This window comes from Tachysurus fulvidraco, chromosome 17 (assembly GCF_022655615.1).
Source record: "Tachysurus fulvidraco isolate hzauxx_2018 chromosome 17, HZAU_PFXX_2.0, whole genome shotgun sequence".
Classification (NCBI taxonomy): Eukaryota; Metazoa; Chordata; class Actinopteri; order Siluriformes; family Bagridae; genus Tachysurus; species Tachysurus fulvidraco.
The window spans coordinates 13,283,506-13,302,346 of NC_062534.1; the positions used below are offsets into that span (position 1 = coordinate 13,283,506).

An 18,841-nucleotide genomic window follows, 5' to 3' on the forward strand; every position below is an offset into this window, starting at 1 on the left:
ATATTAACCTTTTGTTTTAGGTTTATGTTCTGTAAAGCCGCTTTGGGACAATGTCCACTCTTAAAAGCGCTTTACAAATAAATTTAAATTTACATTCGAATTTGAACATACAGTTTAATGTAATTGAAAATAAATCTACATATGAACAGTTTTAAAATATATTCTATTTGGTTTACTGGCTTGCTTATAAGATTAATACATTTAGTAGATTACTGTAGAATCTAATTACGGCTGGCAGAGGTACAGCAGACACCACTCTGGTTTGATCCTGGGCTCTGGTTACTGTCTGTGTGGAGTTTGGCTTGTTCTGTATCTTCTCCCCAACTCTGCATGGGTTTCCCACAACTGTCAAACTGCCCCTAGGTGTGAACGTGTGTATTCCCATTTAGAACAGTGTTCCTAGGATAAAGCAGTTGCTGAAGATAAATTAAATAATTACTGCTTGAATACAGTATATACCTTTACAATAAGAAGAACTAATTGTATATTATGTGTGTATATATAATCTTTAAGCTATGCTCAAAAAAATGGAATAATCATTTATATAAAATGATGTTTATATAAAGTGCTAGTTTATATAAAGTGCTGGGGTACTTTTATTTATTCACTCCAACCTAAAAATCTAAAGAACAAAGAAGAAAAACATGTCCATGCTTTTTTATTATTATTATTATTTATTTTTATTATTTTGTATGTTAGTTCATCTCCACCTTACATTTGTTTCTTTTTTTTTTTTTTTTTTCAGGACCATGATGTTTGCATCTGAGGTCTATTTATGCTCCAGAGCAGCTATGCAACTGCATATAGCGCAGGTGCATGTTATAGCCCATTACAAGGGAGCAATCATCGCTCACCGACGTGTGTTATGACCGTCGATCTGATTCGGATCTGAATTAAGGAGAAAAGAGAAGGAGAGAGAGAAAGCAACGCTGACGATGATGAGCAGAGACGTGCGCTGCATGCAAAAGCACAACGCGGCCATTGATTATCACTGAAATGAGAGCGTAGCATCAATGGGTCTCTCCACGGAGGACGCACGACTAAAAACATACCACAGCCTTGGGTATGGCACTACAGATAAAGAAGATCCATCTCTTCTTATGAGGGTGACAATGGCAAGGTAGAAAACTAATAATTCCACGGGGTTTTAAAAGATTTGGATTGCGACCGGAGCGACAGCTTCTTTGTGTCCAGACAATCCGCGCTTGGCTTAACAATGGGATTTTGACAGCTGTGCTTTCCAGCTGTTTTATCACCGCTGTGAAGGAAAAAAAAACGGCTCACAGATTGACCAACGTGCCATTAGGTCAGTAAGCTGTGTCGAAGAAATATTAAGGAGAATATGAAACAAGTAGCTGTCATGTTGTGGCACTGAATTCATTGGTGATTTATGCTCTAACAGATCTGATCTAAGAATGTAAGTCGGATTTGGTTATCCATATTGAATGTACATTGTAAAAAAAAAAAAAAAGCTGAATAAATGCTGATTCTGTGATAACAAGGTCTGTCATGCTGTTGAATATAGACATTCCGTGCACTTCCATTGTATATAATCTCCTAGGTGAAGACTGATACAGCGGAAAGCCTTGTACAGCTTGTCAGATGATGTTGCTGGGGTGTTAAAGGCTGCCACATGCATCATCACCCACTTAATCAGCATCACCATGCCCACAATGCAGGATCCTAGCATGAATTATAGCTTGAGTGCAGTGCCCTGGGACCCTGGTGCCTTCCAGCCACCATCGTTGACAAACAGTGCTGTGAAGATGGTGGCCATATCAGCTATTGTGTGCATGTCTCTCTTTGGCAATGTGGTGGTACTGCTGGTGTTTCAAAGAAAGCCACAGCTTCTGCATGTGGCCAATCGCTTCGTGCTCAACCTGCTGCTAGCTGATCTGCTACAAACTGTGCTTGTCATGCCATTTGTTATTGCTGCCACTGTACCTGAGGTCTGGCCACTGGACATCCATCTGTGTCAAGCCCTTGTGGTGCTTATGCACCTTTTTGCTTTTACTGGTGTAAACACTATTATTGTCGTGTCAGTGGATCGCTACCTGGCCATTATCCACCCACTGTCATATCCAACACGCATGACGCCTCACCTGGGCACTAACCTGATTGCGCTTACCTGGCTGGTGAGCTTGCTGCAGAGCACCCCACCTCTCTATGGCTGGGGAGCTATCGATTTTGACCGACACCACAATGCCTGCACCATGGTATGGTCCTCCAGCCATTCATACTCAGCGCTGGTGGCTACTCTTTCCTTCTGGCTGCCTGTGGCCATCATGCTTGGCTGCTACTGGATGGTGTTTAGAGCAGCCCGGCGGCAGAATGCTTTGGTGCACCCTGTTCAGACAAATCACCCTCCAGACTCAGGCTCCAGTCCCCACAGGCAGCAGCAACAGCAACAAGAAGGCTCCTTTTCAGCCACAAATCCTGCCAGGAACAGACACAGACGCTTCCATTATCACTGCAAGGCAGCACGGGTGGTTTTTGTCATCATGGCCTCCTATGTGTTCAGTATGGGCCCATACAGTGTTTTAAGCACCATTTCCATACGTTCCCGCACTGCTGTGCCACCATGGCTGGCCTCAATGGCACTGGTCCTCTTTTTCCTACAGTGCTGTCTGCACCCATACATTTATGGCTATATGCACCGTAGTGTGCGCAAGGAGTTCTTGGCGCTGCTTTGCGGGCCACGATGTGGACAGACCCGTCCAGGGCGAGCTTCGGCTGTGGACAGCTGCTTCACAGTGACAGATGGGCGGTCAGCACAGATGCATATCCCTAGCCACATGATCCGCATATGTTCCCTTCAGACTTGGGAGGAAGGGACAACATCATCTTCACCTATAGCCCGGAGGTCTAAGGAGAGCCACAAAGAGACGACGTCTGTTAGCTTGAGCCCTGAGAGGGATTTTACTCTTCATAGCACCAAGTGATGTGAATGTTTTGTGTTTGTAATCCTCTTGAGGAAAACGAATACATCAATTTGCATGAAAGAGTCAAAAGTAATTAGTCCAGGTGACTAGCTTTGTCTTAAACATGTCTGATTGCTAATCCAGTAGGTTTCATCAGTCTAACCCTGATATACTGCTAGACTTTTAAAATGGCTTAGGTGACTGAAAACCTTTATAGACACTGACAGTGGTTAGTAGTTATTATTTGTCAGTTTCTTAAAAGAGAAAAAAAAAAAAACTAAAACAAAAACTGAAATACACAAAAAAACTCATTTATCTCTATTAGCTCCTACGTCGTTTCAACTGGTGGTTGCACATTTAAAAAATGCTTTTCTGATGTTCTTGATGCAGGAAATAGTTAATATAGTATTTGATATTGAATGGCCTGTTAATAGTGAACTATAATGAAGTTAAAGGTATGTTAAATGTAGTATATTTTTACTACTTTTTGGTATAGTGGGGATTTACATGTATGCCATTTTGTGATGCTATGTGCAATATTTGTAAGTTCAACCAAAACATACGTATTTTGAGTCCAAATATTTGTCAGAGACAGGTAGAAGCCTTGAAGTTTAAATATTAGCGTGACATAAATTTTGTTGTGGTGCCTCAAATGCATGGCTGGAGAAACACTTTCATTAAAAAAAAAAAAAAGGCAGATCATCAAAAGAAGCAGACATCAAAATTACAGGTACTGTAAGCAACAAGCAAAATTTTGACAGCATTTATTAACATTTGAAAAGTAAACAATGCTGGAGGTTTTACACTTTTAATCAATCTTTATAAAGACATATAATAATCTTTTAAGCAATTACACTTTAGCTAGAAGAATGACTTTATGTGGAAATTTTTGTGTTTCTCATGAGAGTATCCAGCCTCTTGAGGTATAGTACAGTGTGTGTAGTTTTACTTCTTGGCCACCTGTCTACTCTTTAGCGCTGTATACAATCTCACTAGCCTTAAGAGAAACATAATTAAATCTGTATATCCACCAAATGTTCAGAGTATAGACCATCCATTGGAGGTGGACCACAGCAGGATGAGCAACCTCTTGCACATCTGTATTCAGTTTTTTCCCCCTCATAATACACTCATAGGGCTGCACGATATAGTCTATGCCGTTTTAAATTCTCACAGCATGTTTCACGAGTGTATTTATTTGTAGGTTACAGAAGCAAGTACCACGATACTGATTAACAAACACTATATTGTGCAGTCCTACTTAACAAGTGACAAAGTCCAGAGCAATATTTGTCATGCTAAGCGATGAAACTGGGAGAACAAAACACTTATAGACATTCACTACTGGCTAGTGAAATAAAACACTGGAAATATGTCCTTCTTTATAGAAACACTAACAAAGAAAAGTCTATATTATTAGTTTTTTAATTGTCTGACATGTTTGTCTAGATTTGTAAAGTTTTATAGCCTTGTTTGTTTTCTTTTGGTATGCGTCATCTACCACACCATTAAACTTTCAGTCTCAGACAATATGGACTAATAAAGATGTAATGAAGGTGTGTTTTTTAAAACAGGTTGCAATTGAAATCTTGATTTATTAACATAGTTCAGCAGCCCCCTGTCTTGGGACACTTTACATTGCATTTATTAATTTATTTTTGTTTAATTTTCCAGTGCACATGATACAGCTTACGATCTTCAAAATGCTGGGAATGAAGAAAAAAATTAAATAAAGTTAATAACCTGAGGTGTTAAAGCTAACGGAAATTGTATCTATTATGATTATAATTATTATTATTATCATCATCATCATCATCATCATATTACCTATTCTTCTAGACTGGTTTGGAGATATGAATTGTTACACATCTATAGGTTTCCAACAAGGTCTTTTTGTCTCAAAGTCTCAACCACCATTCTTCTCCAGTAAATCCATCGCTTAATGAGTAAACAATCAAGATCCTTATAATGCAAGGTGTTTTTGTAAAACTTGTACTTATATTAAGAACAGAATTGTTCCAAACCATGTTGATAAATATTGTAATGATTTGTATTGTGTTTTATGTTTGTTTCATGATTTTTTTTTTTAAAGAGATTTTAGGAATCTTTAAGTATACCTCACATGATTTTCTAAAGCTCAGTAGCAGCTGTGAGCATTCCAATTAAAACTGAATTGTTATTGCTCTAACGTCAATCTCTGTCAATTATTAAATCAGTTCCTTTCTTTGTTTTACATAAAATTCAGTGGATGAGAGCCATAAAAATTAAAAGATACCTTAACAGTCATTTTAATATCTAATTATTAGTCATGTTATAAACAACCCTTCGGAAATTCTATAGGATTTTTTTTTTTACATTTCTTTTTTATTTACAGACCTTTTCACTTTAGAACTATTTTATAAAACAGAAATAAACTTAACAATGGGGTTCATGTTTTACCATTCAAATTATAAAACATCAATATAGCTTTATATAAAAAAAAAGAAAAAAGAAACATATTTGGAGACCAATATAAAACCATAATATATATAAGATATTCAATATAAGAAATCTAAATGTCTGTTCTGAATGAGAAGCAATTTGTGCTTAAGGTTCAGGTAGCAGATAATCTTCCATACAGATTCATTTGATCACAATCGGTGTTCCTTCACACTTTCAGTTTCTACACAGTCCACCACCTTCGTTGACAAGTAAATCATTTCACAGGCAAATAGTTGCCAGCTTGTCAATCACATTCATAACATTCAAACCTGTTAATTGTGCAAACCAAATCAACCAAATTCCATACAGGAGAAACAGAATTATGACATTAGAACTAGTTTACAAGCAAAAAAAGGACAACTCTCCATCAACAGTCTGCCAAAGCTGAACACCACATTGTCCAGAAAGTCCAGTGCTGACATCTCCAAATTAGTCCACCTTCACCACACTGTAGATTTTATTTACAAACCAGAAACAGGCAAAAAAGCCAATGGTGCCTGTGGAAAGACAAGACAAATAAGACAAGCTGGAACTTCGTTTGTAAAATCATTCAAAGCAATGGAACAAGAAATATATTATTTATGAACATTCTGTACATAAACTCTTCCTGTACTACAAGAGCTCTTAGATATTTTCTAAAGATTACATTATCAATTTTTTTAAAAATAGCTGAGTCAAGAGCACACATGACAAATAAAATGAATGAATGTAAATATAATAAAATGAATATCAACTTTGGGAAGGAGAGATGTTTAACCCTTCAATAAAAACAAAAGAATAGGCTCATTATAAATAGAGGAAGAGTTAGCACTATAATGCACTGCAACGTTTATTACGAAGAACGTTTCCCCATTTAGTTAGTTTCCAGTTCTCTATGAGCTTTACCATTTATGGTTGTCACTTAATATAAGTCAGCTGTGCCGTGATCAAGTTTGGTACCTTGAGTGATCGTCTTCTAGCAACAATTTCTTTTATCAACATTTCTAAATCTGCTGATATTTGAAGTTCAGTTCAGTCTATGAATTTTGCAAGGCTCAATCAGACTTCATTCGACATACAAGGAGCGAGAGGAAGAAAATCGTGATCCACAGCTATTAGATGTCTGTACAGGTTTAATACATTCCACATATAGGAATGTGTGGGTGTGTTCAACCTGGAACAGCAAGATCGTGCTGTTACCATGTCTGACCTCATCCACTTAGAAAATACATGCACCCAGGAAAGTGCAGTACACAAACAGGTTCTGTTTCTCTGTGAATTCCTGTTTTCATCTCTTAAAAGTTGAAGAAATTGTGTAAGTGCTTTATCCAGGGTTTCTGAAGCATCTATTAGATGCCATGGCAACAAAGATATCAGGCTCCTGGTTTATGAGATATTATGAAAACAGTGGTGCCAAATCTAAGACAATAATAGCAAAGCATTACAGAGTCCTACAATCATATGTGATCATATAGAGTTCCCTGTGTAATGGCCAATTGATTCAGTAATGACTGTAAATGCTCTAGGCCTCTATTATCTACACAAACTATCAGTGTTAAAGAAGAGCATTACCACATGAAAATGGAAACCATGAAGCAAGGATTCAGCTCATGGCTGAAGCTATTCAATAACAGGGAGGAGAGACTGAGAAAAAGGACTTAGGAAAGAAAAGGACATAATAAAATCAGCGTTTCCGGAAGATGGGAAGCAAAATAAGGTCAGCGGTCAGTGTGTCATTTATATACTATGTCGCCTTCTTGGATCAGAGCTGGTTTTCTTTATCCTCCTCCAACTGAGGGAAAAGCTGGGAAATATTAGATTAAAGGCAATGAGACTGGGCTACTGTGTTACACAAGAACACTAAAAAGGACTTGAAATATTTAGAAGCTTCTGTATTTACTCTCTCATAAACACCTATATACCATAGCATAATATGAAATGTAGGGTAAAGAAAATAGGGGGAAGAGAGAAAAGAAGAAGAAGAAGAAGAAAGAAGAAAAATTAAAAAAAAAGGAGGTGGGATATCAAGCAATAGGCTTGTGTCCTGTTATTGTTAACTTGGTTACTACAGTAACAGCAAATTGTACAGTTATACATATTTTTGTGATGTCTGATGTCTCCCAGATCACACAAATATGAACAAACAGTATAATTCTAGTAAGGACAAGTGTTGCAGATACCAAGATAATGCACTTATTTAACCAGGGAAAAAAAGGGGAGGGAAGCAGAGGGAAAAAAAACACACACAAACATTTCTCATGTTACACAATTCACGCCGTCAACTTGCGTGTATTTGACACAATTTTCCATTGACTGGAAAAAAGCTTATACTTCTGGTTAGTAAATCATTAATGTTGTATTTAAGGCAACTCGACCCTTCTAGAACTCATACCCTAAACATTGGAGTACAGAGTGCATGGTGTAAGTAAGCAGTGTGTACCATGTCATCTGGGATACAGCTACAGTATTCAAACTAATGTCCACATTTCAACACTTTACTTTGAAACATGTTTAAATTTTGCATTTGCTCAAAGATTTATTCTCTCTTTTCTAAAATCACAACAAACACCAGCACAGTAGGAGGTGTGAGGTGATGAAAAAAGGTTTGACCATGGAACAAAGCAAATATCCACCAGAGTAAGCACACAAGTTATTAAGTGGTTCAAGCTTGACAGAAATGACAACAGGATACAGGATAGCAGGATACATATCCTCGTTCCTAATTGTCTACCAATATTGGCCACTGCGCAACATATTGACATTATTTCCCTTCACAGGCAGTGTAAACAGAGCAAACAGATTACATGCTGCTCTTTCCTGGATCTTTCTACCCAGAAATATGGCCATAATACCGCCGTCTGCTGCCAGACTGAAGGATTTAATTGATGGCTTTGATTACAGAACCGATAGTTATTTTAATAGTGTTAAACAATGACTAACTTGCGTGGTTAGAGCGCATTTACAAATTGCGTTACATTGTGTTATCAGTGAGGCATTTCAATGAAAGTCTGTTCACTCACCTGTGAAAAGGAAGAATATCAGAACCATTATCAAGGTGTAGCCAAAGTAAAGAATGGTGCTGGCAGCTCCTTGGATTTGAAGTTTGGTTAAGAAATAATGTATGGCATAGATGAAGAGATAAACTGCGGTGAATCCACTAGTGAGGAATGATCGCCACCACCAGTGATAATCCTGTAAAAAGAAGAAAATTCAGAGAAATCTGGCATCATTACGAGATATACGTTTCAATTTCATGTGTCTTTTTTTAATACAGTAATGCAAGTGTGAAACAGACACATTTGAGAACAAGACCCATTTGCCTGGGTATCCATACTGCACACACTCTCTCACACTCACACTCACACACACATCACAATATAGATCTGCAAAGAATTTCAAATATTTATTCCCTGTCATTCACATCATCACAGATATTACAAATAAATTCATACATTCCTGCTGCAGGCACATGAATTTTAAACAATTTATGAAGTACAAAGCCTACATCCTCACCTCAGCACACAAATGAAAGTAGCAGAGCAGAATGGTGGCTTCTGAGCATGTGATGAGGAGGATAATAAACACCAAGAACAGGAAGCCAAACATATAATACATCTGATGAGACCTGCAAGTACAGAATGTCAGAAAAGACTCAGTTTTTAATCTTACAGCACCAGTGGGGTGTATAAATCTTGAATAATTCATGAGACTGAATTATACCAGATGCTGTTGAGAATGAAGAAGAGCTGGATGAAAATGCAGCCGAAGGGCAGGATGCCACCCATGATGATGCCTGGAATAGGTTTGGTAAAAAAGGACTGCTCTGGGATTTGCCGTGGGATCTGGTTTGTTCGCACTGGCAATTCGATCACCTGTAAGAAGAAAAAAAAAACAACAACAATATGAATGAATACAGAGTGAAATAGACTGGACCTGCAACACAGACAATACACAGGCTGGAACTTACAGTGATTAAAGAGAGAAACTCCTAACACATTACTAAAGACAAAATGGCATCTATCTTTTTTGGGGCTTAGTTCTAGGATTTTCTAGGACTACATTTCTACTGAATGTGAACAAATATCCATGCAAGGAAAAACAAGGGCCAAAATTCCAAGCCACTACAGGAAGTTTCAGTGATGCACAATATAGTATTATTTTATTAGTTGAAAAATGATACACAGAGGGAAACTGCATACGCTCAACACTATATATGCATTACCAGCGTTCCACCATGCATTCAGAGGTTAGAAATATAATGATGGAGGATTTACAAAACTTGGGAGGAGATGAGAGATTACTTAATTTATTTGGCAATTAAAGCAACAAACAACCAGAGAATTTGGTCAGAACGTGACTTTCATTTATTTCAGTATTAATTTTGCTGTCTGGCAATGAGCAAACTAACGTTCCATTAAACTAAAAAACAAGCAAAGACCGTTGAAACCAGATATTTACATACACTTCAGAAAAAAACACAAACTTTTATTTCTTTACTGTCATACATTAAATCAGAGTAAAATTTTTCTGTTTTAAATCAATAAATATTAACTTATTTTTTGCATTTGTTAAATGTCAGAATCGAGCGAGGGAGAATTTTTATGTATTTTTATTATCACTTTCATCAAAGTCAGAAGTATACATACACTTCCTTAGTATTTGGTGGAATTGCCCCGAAACAGTTTCACTTGGGCCAAACGTTTTGGGTATCCTTCCACAAGCTTTCTAAAAATAGTTTGCTGGAATTTTGGCTCACTCCTCTTGACAGAACTGGTCTAACTGGGTCAGGTTTGTAGGCCTTCTTGCTCGCACTCACCTTTTCAGTGCCGCCCACAAATTTTCTATGGGATTGAGATCAGGGCTTTGTGATGGCCACTCCAATACCTTGACTTTATTGTCCTTAAGCCACTTTGTAACTAATCTGGAGGTATGCTTGGGGTCATTGTCCATTTGGAAGACCCATTTGCACCCAAGCTTTAACTTCCTGGCTGAAGTCTTCAGATGTTGCTTTAATATATCCACATAATTTTCTTTTCTCATGATGCCATCCATTTTGTAAAGTGCACCAGTCCCTTCTGCAGCAAAGAAACCCCACAACATTATACTACCACCCCCATACTTCACAGTTGGGATGGTGTTCTGAGGCTTCAAAGCTTCGGCCTTATTCCTCCAAATATACCGAACAGTTCAATTTTTGTTTCATCAGACCACAGGACATGTCTCCAGAAATTAAATTTTTTTCCCCATGTGCAGTTGGAAACAGTAGTCTGGCTTTTTTATGGTGGTTTTGAAGTAATGGCTTTCTCCTCCCAGAGTAACCTTTCAGCTCATGGCGGTACTGTATTCGTTTTACTGTGGATAATGACACTGTCTTATCAGTTTCAGCCAGCATCTTCACAAGATCTTTTGCTGTTGTCCTGGGGTTGATTCGCACATTTCGCACCAAAAAACGTTCCTCTCTGGGACTCAGAATCCGTCTCCTTCCTGAGCAGTATGATGGTTGTACATTCCCATATTTTGTACACTTGCGTATTATTGTCTGAATGGATGAACATGGGAACTTCAGGCATCTGGAAATTGCACCTAAGGATGAGCCACACTTGTGGAGGTCAACAATTCTTTTTCTGATGTCTTGGTGGATTTCTCTTAATTTTCATGATGTCAAAGAAAGAGGCTCTGTGTTTGAGGTGTTCCTTTATATGCATCTACAAGTGTGCCCCAATTAACTCAAATGGAATCAATTAACCTATCAGAAGCTTCTTAAGCTCCGAATGGATTAATCTGGAGTTTTTTGTTTTGTTTTGTTTTAAAGGCACAATAAACAGTGTATGTATACTTCTGACTTTGATGAAAGTGATGATAAAAATACATAAAAATTCTCCCTCGCTCGATTCTGACATTTAACAAATGCAAAAATTGTTAATATTTATTGATTTAAAACAGAAAAAGTTTACTCTGATTTAATGTACAACAGTAAAGAAAAAAAGGTTTTTGTGTTTTTTTCTGGTGTATGTAAATATCTAATTTCAACTATTTCTGTCTGTTGCCCTAGGCTCACAAAACATGGGATTGGACAAGCACATTGCCTTGCATGGTTGTCCCACTACTGAATTTATGACCTGTCCACCCCTGATCTTATTACCTGAGAGAATATATACAACAACCCAGTCTGCTTGAGCTGTAACAACAAAATCAGCTATCATCTTCAAGCTGTCAGGCAATGACTCATATCAATACCCATGTGCAACAGATGATTATTTGCACAATGCCTGGCTCTGCAACTCAGTTTAGAGTGTCTGGTCTAAGAGCCTTGGTTCAATTATCGCAATCTGTGCAGTAGCTCCAATTCTAGATCTTCTTCCTCTGCTCTGGCAACTCTGTTGAATTTTTCAGCATGGACAACAAACTATCCAGTCAAGTCTTCACGTCAGCCTTTAAGTGTTGTATGATTGTCAGAGAAAGTCATCTAGCCAAATCGCACCGTTTGTAATGGCACATATGAACATAAAGCTAGTTAAAGATGGAAAAATCACATTTTATTTTTAATATTACTGATGATGTTGGGATGAGATGATTTGTTATTGTGTTCAGTAGTGTTGGGAGTCAGGATTGGGTCCATGAGTTACAATGCGCATTTCCTGTGTTGCTACATTTCACGTTGACATAGGGTGGTGGAACTGGTGGAACTAGGTACATTCTTACAAGACATAATGACAAAGAAAATCATAAAAAGGTCACGCTCAACAAAGGCTTGTTTATCCTTCTGATTCATTTGAAAAAGACCAACAAAAACTGTGCTGTACAAAAATCACAAAGCAGTGCAACTCACCGATTTTTTGAAGCCAACGTATGCGCCTACAAAGGTGAGAGGAACAGAAATGCCAAACCACAGTGCCAGGATAGCTACCAGTGTGGGGAACGGGACAGCAGCGGACGAGCCCTCCACCCACAGAATCAGATTCATCAAGAAGAAATCGGCAAACACGATGCTGTTAAAGACATTGGGTATTAATGTGAATCTTAAAGGTCATCTCATTATAGAATACCTCTAAAAATACCTCTTTCCCTCATAATAAAATAATAAAAAACATGTCAACATACCCAGGGCACAGAAGTGCTGTCAATAAAACATTTATTTTCCATTTTTCACCACCAAAACCTGAAGAAGCACAAACAAATTATCATATCATCCCTGGTCATACAGTCAATCTTAGAGAAAATGATTATTAAGCAAATGATCCTCTATATAAACACACACACACACACACACGCGCACGCACGCGCGCGCGCACACACGCGCACACACACGCGCGCACACGCACACACGCACACACGCACACACGCACGCACACAAGACCAAATGTATGCAAGCAAGTTTAAAATAAAAAATTCTAATTAAAAAACTCAAGGCATTTACAGACATCTACTACAAATACCAATAATAAACATCTAAATAAAATAAGCTACTGTATAATATAACTAAATGTTACTCTTACAAAATGATTTTTTGGTGCTTAAATTAATTAATGGTGAGGTAGGATAATGTAGGTGAGAGCCACATGAGTACCGTCAGTAATATTTAATTTTGGTATGTGGAGGCCTGGGAAAAGTTATATGTATGTGTCTGTACAACTACACATATACATTTAACATATGCTAAACCTTTACTTCTGATTGAGATACATAAACTAATATTTCAAGTGCCATTTTTATTTCACGTCAGATATTAAGATAAATGCCATGAAACATCTGTTCGTTAAGAGCACAATTAGCAATATGCCAGCACTTTACACCTTACTTTTATACATTCTGGCTGAAACATATCCAGCAGGCGTGCCCAAAAGGACCCACAGCACCACTGCGCAGGTCATAAGTGCTCCTCTGTTGGCTGGAGACAAAAATCCAAGGCACGCCAAAACTAAAAAGAAGATTTTAAATACTGTTGTAAACAGAGCAAAAGCAGGAGTCCACAAAAAACTATTAAGCATTAATCAAAGACCTTCCTTCAAAAAAGTATAACAGACTTGGGTTTTCCTTACAGAGTGTGATGAAGGTCATGATGAAAATCTGTGTGCCTTGCCCTAGAAAGACAGACAGCAGCATGCCGCTCCGGGGAGGTCTGAACACATCCCCATGTACCTGCTTCCAGCCCGACTCCTCCTGAGCATCCTCCTGCACCACAGATCATAACTTCACATCAGATTCCAAGGTTACATGGACAAGGCTTTGCCTCGTTTCAAATAGAAGCCAATCATAAGCAAAAATAAATCAATTAAATTAAATTAAAGTAAAAAAGAAAGACTTCAATCAATATATTCTGAGAGCTGAACCATTCCTCAGACCCCAAATAAAATAATAAAAGTTCATCAGACATCAGATAAAGTCCTTTTGTCAGCACAAGCAAGATACAACTGAGCTATGATAAAATATGGTGCAGAGAATAAATAGGATTATAAAGCAGTAAATGTTTATCAGAAATCCCACAGAAATGTGCACGCATTTGTTAAAATGTTTAACCATGATTCCTGTCAGAGTTTTAACCAATACACCATGTTTTATCATGTAAGGAAATCTCTAACGAAGAGAAATTACTCATTCAGCAGTCACCAAAAAAAAACAAGTCACCCTAAGAAGATATGCAAACAGGGCCTGGAAATAGGCTTACATATGCAATGCCTGAGTGTTGGTGGATCTTAACCACATCTGCCTGCAAATGTTACAAATAAGATTTTAGTGACTCTCATTTGTGTGGTTGAATTACACATGATTGCTTACAAAGCAGTTAATTTTGTACCTAAAGAAGAGTAAATGATAATCATTTAATGCAGAACATATGGTTAAAACATACTTACGGCATTATAGTAAGTCTATAAGCCACAGAAGTGCTTTACATTTATGTTCATTGTTAACCTCATCATACTCCACCCAGGGAAACAGCATCTTGGTTAGTCGGTTCATACTGCTCATATGTTGGGGTTAACAATTAATCCTAGCTATTCATAATCTGACGTATTAGCAAGGAGTGGCTAAATACAGCATATGACTGCTTTAAATAATGGTTTGTTATTGTTCCCACCTAAGCCTTTTGGTCTATCCAACTTCTGATAGTTGCTAGCTCAGTCTCAATAAATTCTCCGTTATTTCTCACTGTGCAATACAAATTTTGAATCATAACTGTAAAAATAAAACTCTCCATTTCCCTCCAATTGACACATTTTCCACATTTTTTTTAAACACACAACATGTGGGGTTTCTGAGACTGTACACAGCACGTGATAGGAGTGATATGAGGCACATACTCGTCAAATTCTGATAGGGTGTCTGCTGCTAAGCATCTAGCCACAACATTCACACACTGCACATGTTGGGTAAACAACACAAATACTTTGCTAAACATGCTTATAAATTACTAGTGTGAACAACAATAACCTGGGGTTAAGTGCAATGTAAAAAGCCCTATAAATTATATTAAGCTTGTGTCAGAAACTCATTTCACTTGTGTTGTTGTAATGCTACAGCTAGCTGCTGTGAGCTCAGGGTATTACCAGGAATTGCTAAACGGACAGTCATACAGCATGTTCTGTATTTAACAGTAAAGCGTAATGAAAACACAATCACTACTTTCTTATTCTCTAGCAGTCTTCACAAACTACTAGCGAGTTTACTGCATTTACTGTGGCAGTTCTTGAGTTCAGTGGTCTGGAAGCTAAATAATGCTTTATTGTGCTTTTATGGTGAGAAAGCAGCTGTTTAAAGAGGTCATTATAAGCAGTTGACAGAAAGGAGTACTGTACCTGGTCCACCTGGTTGTACCTGGTGATGTCCTTGTGTAGTGTTCTCAGCATGATCATGGCCACCATGCCAGAGAGGAAGAGCACAATGACCAGAGAGTTCATGATGCTTCACAGAATGCAGAGGAAAATGTCATTAATATGCATTTAGATGCCTGGGAATATTTACAAATGAAGTCAGTTAAGTGAGAGTGAGAGAGAGAAAGAGAGCAAGATAGAGTGAGAAAGAGATGGAGAGACAGAGAGAGCTTACCTAAACCACTGGATGTTGCTATGAGGCATGGAGACCAAAATGTAATCCCACCTTGAAGCCCATTTGATCTGATCTGTGGACTGGGGAAAAAAAAAAATTACAGAGAGTCAGACTCTTCGGATAGATGCATGTTTATATATATATATATATTTTATATATATAAACATAAATCTATCCAAACATACATTTATGTTCATTGTATACACACACACACACACACACACACACACACACACACACACACACACACACACACACACACACACACACACACACACACACACACACACACACACACACACACACACACACACACACACACACACAGGTTTCAAATGTGAGTCAGTGAAAGTACCTCAAACTTGACTGAATAAGAATAGGTCACTTTCAGATTGCCAGTGGTCTCTTTTGGTACGTCCATGGGCGGCCCATCACATGACTGGCTGGCTTCCTCACCGTGTTTAATGCTGCAATAAAAGTGAGATGTCAAACAGGATTTTGCCAATTTACCTCTTGAAAAATATTTGATTACTTAAAGAAAGCTGAGTGAGAGAGAGACCATGCTCTTCAGACACACCTGACAGAAAAGGAATACATTTAAAAGGATGACACTCTTTCTTTATTATTAATATTATATTTTTGCTTTTTTCGTAAATTAAAAGAAAATCACAAGACAAGCACAATTTCCTATACCTTCAATTATTTACGACTTACAAAGCTTTTACAATATTCTTATACTTACAATATTAAAAATCTGATGTAAAGAGTATATGGTAATAATATGGTTAGATATGTTAATATTGTGGCAAAAATGGCTGACCTTTTTGGCTCCAGTCTTGCAGCAACCAGCCGTGCACCTTTCCAACTCTCATTTTCCCCACTGTGGTAAGTTATGGTGATATCCACATGGTTGAAGAGGTAGTAAGTATTTTTCTTGTTGAACTCAGACTTCATGTAAAAACAGACAGCACTATCACAACACAGAATTCCAGGCTAGCATACACACAACTACAAATCTGCTTTCAATTAGCATGAAAAGACAAGGCATAAGACCAACATTGTGTTCGGTGACAGTACATTACTGCATTCAATTCAGTACTGCTCGGCCCATGATACAGTATGTACTGTTCAGTATACGTGTGTACTATGAATAAAATCTGTAAATATTATATCTACCATGGTGTCCATGTCATGTGACCTATGATGTCATGATAACTGCAAGTATAGTCTAACTAGTCTAGCTCTTCTACACATGTCCCATTGCTTTATGGGATAATGCAACATGCACTGCCTCCATACTGCAGAATCTCGGCAGTCATCTGAGGATTTCTCACCTACTGTTTCGTGAAAATTGTAGCAGGTAAACTCGAGAGCAGCTATGGTCTTATGAATGGTTTAGGTATCAGACTCCAGTTGTAGCAAACAGCTTACTCACACTGATGACACAGGCATCTTTAGATCGTCCGTCCAAGGTAACAAAGCAGCCAACAGGAAATCCAGGGTTACAGTACTTCTGACCATCCTCCACATCATAGCACCATGTTACAGGCATGTTGTCAACAATCCTGCAGAAAACATACATTTTTTCTTATAACAAAATGCACTAACTATTAAAATTCTAACAGGAAAGTAATATAACCTGTGCATCTGTGAGTCTGCCTCCACATCGCTTTTCAGAAACAAAATCAATGTTATTCAACAAAATAAATGCAGAGCCACTCACCAGTGATGTTGGTAATTCAGCTCCATGCCTCTCTTAAGAAATTCCAAATGAACTCTATCTTCCTGTTTAGATGAATCATAGGATTTGGTGCACACTTTACGGCAAGGCTCATCTTTCCTGAATTTGAACTGAAAAAGAACGTTTATAACAAAAAACACATTTTAAAATACGTGAAAGGTGATGAATGAAAAACACTTCCCTTTAGAAATTAAGGCACCCTCAAACAAAACCATTAGCAATAAGTGATGAACTCAGATATGCAGGCTCATAGTTTACAAAACTAAAAAAAATAAATGTTTCAGACATGATTAAGTTTGCTTAAAGCATTTCTGAAGTTTATTTTGTGAGCGAATGAATCTTTAAAAAAATGTTCTTATGACCATTTTTTAGAACAAACACAATGTGTCTTCTGAAAATGTTTAATTATTGTGCGCAACATTTATATTATTAATTGTATTTGTTCATTTTGCCATTAATTATGAAAGATATTGAAGAAACAACATGGAAAGGGAAAAAAATGAACAGAGACCAAGCAAGGCGCAAATCTCCTGCAATGTTACCTAGCATACATAATGAGGTAATGAAGTGTGATTTCTTCAAACAAAGAAAAGTAAAAGTAAAAAAAAAAAAAAAAAAAAAAAAATCCATCGTCCATCAGTGTGCACAGGACTGGAACATCATACTACCTTGTAAGGTGACGTCTCAATTCTCTCCCCAAATAGCACCTGCCCGAGGTTTTCTGAGGGTCTCTTCTCTTGTTCATCTTTACAAAAATCAAACCTGAAATCATTGATATAATTAGAAGCAGATAAGCTGGTATCACTTGTTTGGTTGTAGTGAAGGCTTGATCGCACTTACACGTCATACTCGTAGGGCAGGACTGATTCCACGGAGTCCAACCGGTTTACAAACAGCTGGATCTCACTCTGTAGTGATAAGAGACTTCATTGTCAAACACACACTTTCTTATAGAAAGCCGTTCAAATTAAGTGATTTTTGGAGTTGGATTTTGCTTTGGACATGTTTGGAAGACTTGCAACTTGATATATATTATCAGTAAATAAACTTATAAAAATATTTTATTTATTTATATTTGTGTGTGTGTGTTTACAGATACAGAATGAGAAGTGTACAGGAGCACGAACTGACACTCAGCGTGACTTGCACGGAAAAGTAAGCTAGCTAGTTCACTCAGCTAACCAGTTAGCTCTTGAGCTAAGTTATAGCAAGATGCGACTTTGAACGTTATCTATGTCCAATAGTTTAAATATACAGCATCGTGTCTGTCCTACAAACCTGCTGTAAGGCTGTGCGACAGACAAGTAGAGGAAAAGTGCCAACGTTACCTGACAGTCATCGGTTTTCTTGTCCTCTTCGCAGAAATTAACCGGAGCTAAACCCGGAAGATAGAATCCAGAGACTGTGCTAATAGCAATAAAACTGCAGACAAGTCTAAAGCATAAGTCCAGGGGTTTCATTGTGACAGATTCCGACTGGCTTAGTTCCTTACTTCGTTCTTTTACCACTCTGTTGGAGATAAAGGTTTGGCTTTTCTACTTCCGCTGTGAAACTGCCCCTCCACACAGACAGCACCGTGTCCATACGCTACACCTCCAACTGAACTCTAACGCCTATGGCGAAACGAGGGACGCTGCTTATTTCTGTCTGCCAATCACGACGCCGTTGGGCGTGG

At 37.8% G+C, this 18,841-nt stretch overlaps 2 protein-coding genes across 3 annotated transcripts; one reads left to right on the plus strand and one right to left on the minus strand.

Annotated features, from left to right (window-relative positions):
* The first annotated feature begins 735 nt into the window (after nt 1–735).
* gpr101 (G protein-coupled receptor 101) lies at nt 736–3,623 on the plus strand. Its single transcript, XM_047802446.1, has 2 exons — nt 736–1,417; nt 1,562–3,623. The coding sequence occupies exon 2, from the start codon at nt 1,665–1,667 to the stop codon at nt 2,940–2,942; it is 1,278 nt and encodes a 425-aa protein (XP_047658402.1). The 5' UTR covers nt 736–1,417; nt 1,562–1,664; the 3' UTR covers nt 2,943–3,623.
* Nucleotides 3,624–3,668: 45 nt separating this feature from the next.
* On the minus strand, nt 3,669–18,790 carry LOC113635917 (transmembrane 9 superfamily member 2). Of its 2 annotated transcripts, XM_027135673.2 has the most exons (18): nt 18,495–18,790; nt 18,007–18,074; nt 17,835–17,928; nt 17,149–17,276; nt 16,861–16,990; nt 16,246–16,373; nt 15,781–15,892; nt 15,426–15,505; nt 15,176–15,281; nt 14,047–14,088; nt 13,421–13,553; nt 13,180–13,299; nt 12,483–12,540; nt 12,211–12,370; nt 9,102–9,253; nt 8,895–9,006; nt 8,402–8,573; nt 3,669–5,899 (listed from the first exon to the last, which is right to left on the minus strand). In XM_027135673.2, exons 1-18 carry the CDS (start codon nt 18,624–18,626, stop codon nt 5,832–5,834), a joined length of 1,995 nt encoding a protein of 664 aa, XP_026991474.1. In that variant the 5' UTR covers nt 18,627–18,790; the 3' UTR covers nt 3,669–5,831. The 2 variants fall into 2 exon arrangements, with proteins under 2 accessions (XP_026991474.1, XP_026991475.1); XM_027135674.2 differs by lacking the exon at nt 14,047–14,088 and having other exon boundaries at nt 18,495–18,789.
* Between the last annotated feature and the right edge of the window lie 51 nt (nt 18,791–18,841).